The 6948-nt window shown below is 33.7% G+C and overlaps 1 protein-coding gene across 1 annotated transcript; it reads left to right on the top strand.

Moving 5' to 3' along the window:
- The first annotated feature begins 1757 nt into the window (after positions 1-1757).
- On the top strand, positions 1758-3548 carry LOC149538486 (uncharacterized). The gene has a single exon (XM_089802472.1). The coding sequence runs from the start codon at positions 1758-1760 to the stop codon at positions 3546-3548; it is 1791 nt and encodes a 596-aa protein (XP_089658598.1).
- Positions 3549-6948: the final 3400 nt, after the last annotated feature.

Raw genomic sequence — 6948 nt, 5'->3', positions numbered from 1 at the left:
TTTAGAATCAAATTGATTATTGGATTTGGAAAAAAAGTTTCTAAATCTATAGTCAAACCTATTTAGAAATTAATGGATAAATTTAGAGTACAAATATTTCATAGAGATCTTTAGTTTGATATATATATATATATGTATGTATGTATATACATATATATATATATACATATATATATATATATATATATATATATGTATATATATATATATGTATATACATACATACATATATATATATATATATGTATATATATATATATATATATATATATATGTATGTATGTATATACATATATATATATACATATATATATATGTATGTATATATATATATATATGTATATACATATATATATATATATGTATATACATACATATATATATATATATATATATATATATATATATATATATGTATATATATATGAGTTTTAAAAAAAAAAAGATATATATAATATAAGGGAGGGCGGGGTATACTCCCCGTACCCCCCCCCCCTCTCTGTCTTCATACATCCACGGTACCATGGTCGCAAGGTACCTGCGGGTACCCGCGACAGATCTCTTAACTGCTGCACGACCCTTGCACAATATGCATAGCGATTATTCAAAATCGCTTAAACACTATGCGCCTCCTTTAATGTTTTATTATGTTTAAATTTTGGTTGAAGTTATTACAATAATTTTGTGGAAAAAGATTATTAAAAAGGGTTTATGCTATGAGAAATCGATATTAAATAATTTGATTCTCATTATATATATATATCTGTGTGTGTGTGTGTGTGTGTATGAAGTTAATCCTTGTTATTATTTTATAAGATAAATGTGGAATACAAATTTAATAATAGTTTAATTAAAAAGAGATATTAGTTTGTATGTATTAATGTGGAAATATTATTGTAACGAGAATTATTAGGTTAATTTAATAATTAAGTTTAAGCTATAGAGTTTGAGGGGATGTTGATTTCGATAAAATGAGAAATGTGGATTCATTGATGTGATGGTTAAATTAAAGCCTTCAACTTAACTAACCATTATTTCTTGGTAAACATTGGGAAGGTTGAGCTAATAAACAGTGAGGGTAGTTCTGTTGGGAAGATGGTTAGTCATCCTCTAATTATAATTATGATTAATAATTCAATTAAGAGATTCCAATTTGGATAATATTTAATCTAGTCTTATTTAAGTTGTTTGAAATCGCAAATGGCGAATTAAATGAGATTTAATTAAGTATTACAAAGATAAAGAGTCATTGTTATATTATATCATTGCTATGTTATTATTAATACGTTATGTATTAATAAATAACTCATTAAGAATTGGCTAATGAAGCTTATGTTAAGTTTTTATCTAGATCGATTATTTATAGTTTATCATTTATTAATGTTTGTTGAGTCTACAAACTATTAATAAAAATGGCTAATTCAATTAGAATTAATCTAGAAGAGATTATTTAATGATTGAAGTTTTGTAAAGACAATAGTTTTTTGGATTTGAAGTATAGTCGATTTGTAATCAATTGATATTCATTGAGTTGATATTATAACTATGATATTAACAATTAAAATTGTGCAATAGAGTTTTATTTGAAATGATTAATGATAATACGAATTAGTCAAGAGAATGTTGGTATTCTTTGAAAGATGACGAATGCGGTCATACAGAATTATTATTAAGATTTTCAATATAGCTTGTTATTAAATATTAACAAGTTATTATTATTGAACTATTAATATGATTATTTGTGTATTGAATTATAGATGAATGTGGATTTCTTAGTGGATATTGAGAGTGCCATCCGTTCGCTCCCCCATGATGTTGCTGATGAAATTCGACAGGACTGTGCGGTTACACTTAGACATGCTAAACCTCCTAAGCGTAACACCTCTAAGAGAGAATCCACGGCCTTCAACAATTTTTTGAAAAACAACGATGTTATACTTGTCAAAGTGGACAAAGGCAATGCTACTGTCATTATGAACAGGCATGACTACCTTGCTAAAATGACAGACCTTCTCTCTGATTCTTGCAGCTACAAACCCCTCTCTTTCAACCCGTGCTCTAAGATTTCCAAGAATGTCAGGAAGGCCATTTCCTCCTCTTCTTTTGATGATGTCACTAAGAAGAGGCTTTTACCGTCCAAAGAGTTAACCCCTCGCATCTATGGTGTCCCCAAGATTCACAAAACTGGCATTCCCCTTAGACACATCATGGACACCAGAGGTTCTCCCACTTTCCATCTTGTCGCCCATCTTACCAAGCTTATCTCTCCGCTTCTTGGCCATTCAAACTCCTTCATCAAGGATTCCTCCCACTTTGTTAGCTTCATCAAAGAGTCCAAACTAGATGAGAATGACATCTTGGTTAGCTTTGATGTGGTCTCCCTCTTCACGAAGGTTCCTATTCCTGACGTCGTTGGTATTGTGGAAAGGAAAACTAATGTTGAGATCGCTAATCTGGTTGATCTTTGTTTAAGGTCCACCTTCTTCTCCTTCCAAGGGACTATCTTTGAACAAGTAGATGGGGTCGCAATGGGCTCCCCACTCTCCCCGGTTATTGCTAACCTTTATATGGAGTACTTTGAAGAGCTGGCCCTCCACTCTTTCCCCCTCAAGCCTAAATGGTGGAAGTGGTACGTTGATGATACCAATGTTTGCTGGCCCCATGGTATTGATAAACTAGAAGAGTTTCACATTCATCTTAACAACATCTCTCCTAGCATTGCTTTTACCAAAGAGCTTGATACCAACAATCAATTGCCCTTCCTTGATATTTTACTCATTAAGAAACCAAATGGCTCTCTGGGATGTCGAGTGTTTCGGAAGGCCACACACACTGATCTGTACCTTCATGCTTCTTCTCACCACCATCCGAGCCAAAAAGTTGGCATGCTTAAGACCTTAGCCTTAAGAGCCCTCAGGATTTGTGATGATGACCACTTAAATTCGGAGTTGACCCACCTCCGCCAAGTCTTTAGATTAAATGGGTACTCCCACAAACAAATCTCTAGGGCCTTTGTCCGTGCTCGCTCTTTCTTTTTTTCCCTCTCTGCTCCCCGACCCAACCCCTCTCCGCCTCTCGCTTTTGTGTCGCTTCCCTTTATAGATGGGGTCTCCCAGAAGCTTGCCAAGATTTTGAGCAGAAAAGGCCTACGCGTGGCCTTCAAACCTTGGTTTAGGCTCAAGAATCGTACCCCCGCTCTCAAAGATACCAGAGATGTTTTTTCAGCATCAGGAGTCTACAAAGTTTCTTGCTCTTGCAGGATTCCGTATATTGGTGAAACTGGTCGCTCTTTCAGCACTAGAATCAAGGAGCATAGTGCCGACATTAAACACGACAGGGTTCATCAGTCTACTTTAGTGGAACACTCGTCAGCCACTAAGCACCACATTTGTTTAGAAGATGCCCAAATCGTATCCAAGGAGGACAACTATTTTAAAAGGAAGCTCAAAGAAGCTATAATTATCAACAGTCACCCTGTCAACCTCAACAGAGATGATGGGTGGACCTTAAACCCTTCGTGGATTCCTATGCTGACTAAAGACCAATGAACTTGATCCTTTGGTGTTCTGAGCCCGTTGGTCTCCCCTCACCTCCTTGCTCCTAGTTTCTCCCTAGTTGGTGGCCTGTTTGAGGTTGGTGATTGCTCTCTTCCTTTTCTTCTTTTCTCCTTCCTTTCTTTGTGTTGTCGGTATCTTTAGGACGCTCCCATCTTTGGTTCCTTTGTTTCCTCTTACTTTATGGTGGTCCCCGAGGTTCATTTTTTCCTTTTTTTTTATTTTATTTTTTAAATTTTAATATAATATATTTTGTTTCTCATTCTTAGTTCATTCTTATAGTTATTTATTATTTGGTCTATTTTGGTTTTATGTTCATTTTTTTATTTCTATTTTTGTTTTTATTTTCAATTATTGTTATTATTATTCTCATCTTGTGAGCACTTTCATTGTTATTTATCATTTGTTTGTTTGTTTTTTATTTTTGTTTTTTATTTTATTTTTTATTTTTTATTTTTTATTTTTTATTTTTTTTAATTTTTTTTTTCTAATTTATTTATTTATTTATTCTTTATTATTTTATCTCCCCCTCAATCCGCATGTTCCCCCCCCCCCCCCCCCAACCACCTCCTCTCCTTCCTCTTGTTATATCTTTGTGTTTCCTCCAGTCTGCTGCTTATTATTATTTTTCTCTTGCTCTTCATCCTGATGATGGATCACTATGTGTGATCCGAAATGTTGATGCAAAAAACTTAAAACACAATCAAATTCCAGAAGTACGAACCAGTTTTTATTGAATTATAGTTGACTTTTGACTTACAAAATTTATAGTTAGTTATTAGTCAACTTATATTAATTGGAATGTTGCCATGGATATGTAATTATTAATTAAATTAATTAATCAGAGTTAATTGGATTTAATTAATAATTAAGTTATGTTATAAGATATTTATTTGATATAATTATTTTAACGAGATTGTAGATTATCTATATTGAAGTTTATAAATCTTATGACTTGAATTATGACTTTAGATATTATATGATTATCAATGATGATAACGATTGAATTAAAAGGCTTAAATTTTAATAATATTTAATTAAGTCTTAATTAAGAATTATTAGAATGATAATAGGTCATGGATGGTGTGCCTATGTTAATTGATGGATTTAATTGATCATTCTAATTAAGTTATGATATCTTATTCGAAGAATGATAATTGGTTCTCTTATAATTTAACGATTAATGATCCTTGATTTATGTGAAAAGTTGAAGAACGATAAGAAGAGTTGATCAAATTGAATATGGATCTTAGCTAAATAAAGAGAACAATTTAATTAAAGGTCAATGATGATCAATTTAATGAGTAAATGTTTATCCTTAAGTTATTCTTAGGATTTAATTCTTAATAATGGAAGGATAATGCTATCGGGGAACAATTGGGTTGACTTATAGGTCAAATGATGATAACTTTATACACTTGAAGTATACTTGAAAATGGAAACTGGAAACCCCTACACTTGATTCAACTATGAGATTATAGCAAAACCAAAACATGTGTTTGCATCATGTTTTCTCTATGCATCTTGTTTTGGGTTCTTGGGTTGACTAGTGTTGACTAGTCCTAGGTTGTGACCAGAGGCTCAGGGGTTATGAGATGTGTTGGCATGTTGATCTTATTTGGTCTCGATCTTTATAAGCCCAACCATGGTAATCTGATTGTATGCTCTATGAAATGTTTGTATTTACTGATTGTTATTGCTTATCAGTCTTCATGTGTGAAGCTGAGATTCTTATGTATCCGAGACATTGGACTTAACCATTTTTGAGTGATCGATCAGTTATCCTTGGATTACTTTCTGGTCGCCTTGATGGGACTGAAGTGTTGATTTATTTATTGATGATGTCATGTTGTGACACATTTTGACTCAACCATTTTGGAGTCTTCGATCAGTATGATTTTGAGATATTCTTGGTTGCTTGTTGAGAACCAATGGATATGGTGATATGTTTTGAGATATATTTTTGGTTACTGAGAACCAATGGATACTTATGATTATCAATGATGCCTTCAGTTGCCAATAGAGAACTGTTGTGGTCATGATTTTCTATGGATTCTTTTCGGATGCTCATGGAGATTTTGATGATTCTTATCTTAGAGATTTGATGATTCTTATTATGGATATTTGATGCTTATATTGTGGATATTTGATGATTCTTTTTATGGATTATCTTTTGGATTTATGTGCCTAGGAGAGGTTATCTAGGTACATGACTATGGGAGTGGCTTGCATAGGGGTCCGGGGCCCAAAGTGGTCAGTATCAGGGTAACCTAATGCAAGTTATGTAATAAGTGATAATCTAGTAATTAAAATTTATGGGGGGAAAACACACTAAAAAGATAAGTTAGAGATATTTGAACCACCCATGCCTTGAGTGCTTGTATAGACTAAGGATGGGAGAAGTGCCTCGTCTTCTTGAGAGGGCTTCTTGATTTCCACATGTGCCATGTTGAGGGTCCGGGGTTCAGAGTAACCAGCCCAGGGTAACTCAACGCTTGAGGGTCCAGGGTCTAATGAGAGACCAGTCTAGGGTAACTCAAGTAGCCATGTGATGACACTCCCTAGTATGTAGCCTAAGTCTCCTCTAGAGATTTTATGTACCTGTGGTGGTGTACTTATTGTTGTGCCTCTGGGATTAGATGTCAGTTTTGTGATTGGAACCTTTGAGTTAGTATACTTTTAGGATTCCTAGACTATAAAGATTTGTGCTATGTGTTATGGATAGCCTATTTGGGACTTGAGATTATCTCCTCAGCATGGTGGGAGTGGACCACTTAGGTTCCATGCGGTCGGGTGGTAGTGTATTTTCCACTCTTATCATTTGAGATCTGTCTGAGACACCGTGGCTGGAGTATTCTTGGTTGGTATTTATCTTCATTTTGTTCTTGGATCATTATGATAGATGATATACTTAATGATGGATGTATTTACTGGTATGTTTCTTATATTGATGATTTGCATATGTTAGATGATGTTACTTTATGCTTTACTATTGCATGTTAGTAGGATGTTTTAGGAGTGACATTCCTACTATGTTTATAGCTGATGATCTCTTTGGTGCTTTGGAATGTTATGCATGGAGGGATGGCTAGGATCCACGATGGTCTAATGATGCTATTTACGGTTGGGAGGAATCGTGCACTTAGTTATGTTTGTGATATATGGTCATCTTTTATGATGGATGTTTATGTCTTTTGTGATAATGTATCATGTATGATTTATGGTCTCATTATGTTATTGCATCATGGATTTATATTGGATGATGATGTACTTTATTTACATGGATGTTTATTCTTTTAAGCTTTTCATACCTTGTAACATGTATAGTGGATGATTGAGCAATCTAAAATGTACACTTGTATATGGTTTAAGAACATTGGATGTATCCTTGTTA

This window comes from Cupressus sempervirens, chromosome 9, assembly GCF_028749045.1.
Source record: "Cupressus sempervirens isolate cs-2001-9-10 chromosome 9, ASM2874904v1, whole genome shotgun sequence".
NCBI classification, from domain to species: Eukaryota; Viridiplantae; Streptophyta; class Pinopsida; order Cupressales; family Cupressaceae; genus Cupressus; species Cupressus sempervirens.
The sequence above is the reverse complement of the archived record's forward strand: the minus strand, read 5'-3'. Positions and strand labels throughout refer to the sequence as shown.

Excerpts from the sequence above, each read along its gene's own strand:
- LOC149538486 (XM_089802472.1), top strand. The coding sequence starts at position 1,758 with ATGAATGTGGATTTCTTAGTGGATATTGAGAGTGCCATCCGTTCGCTC.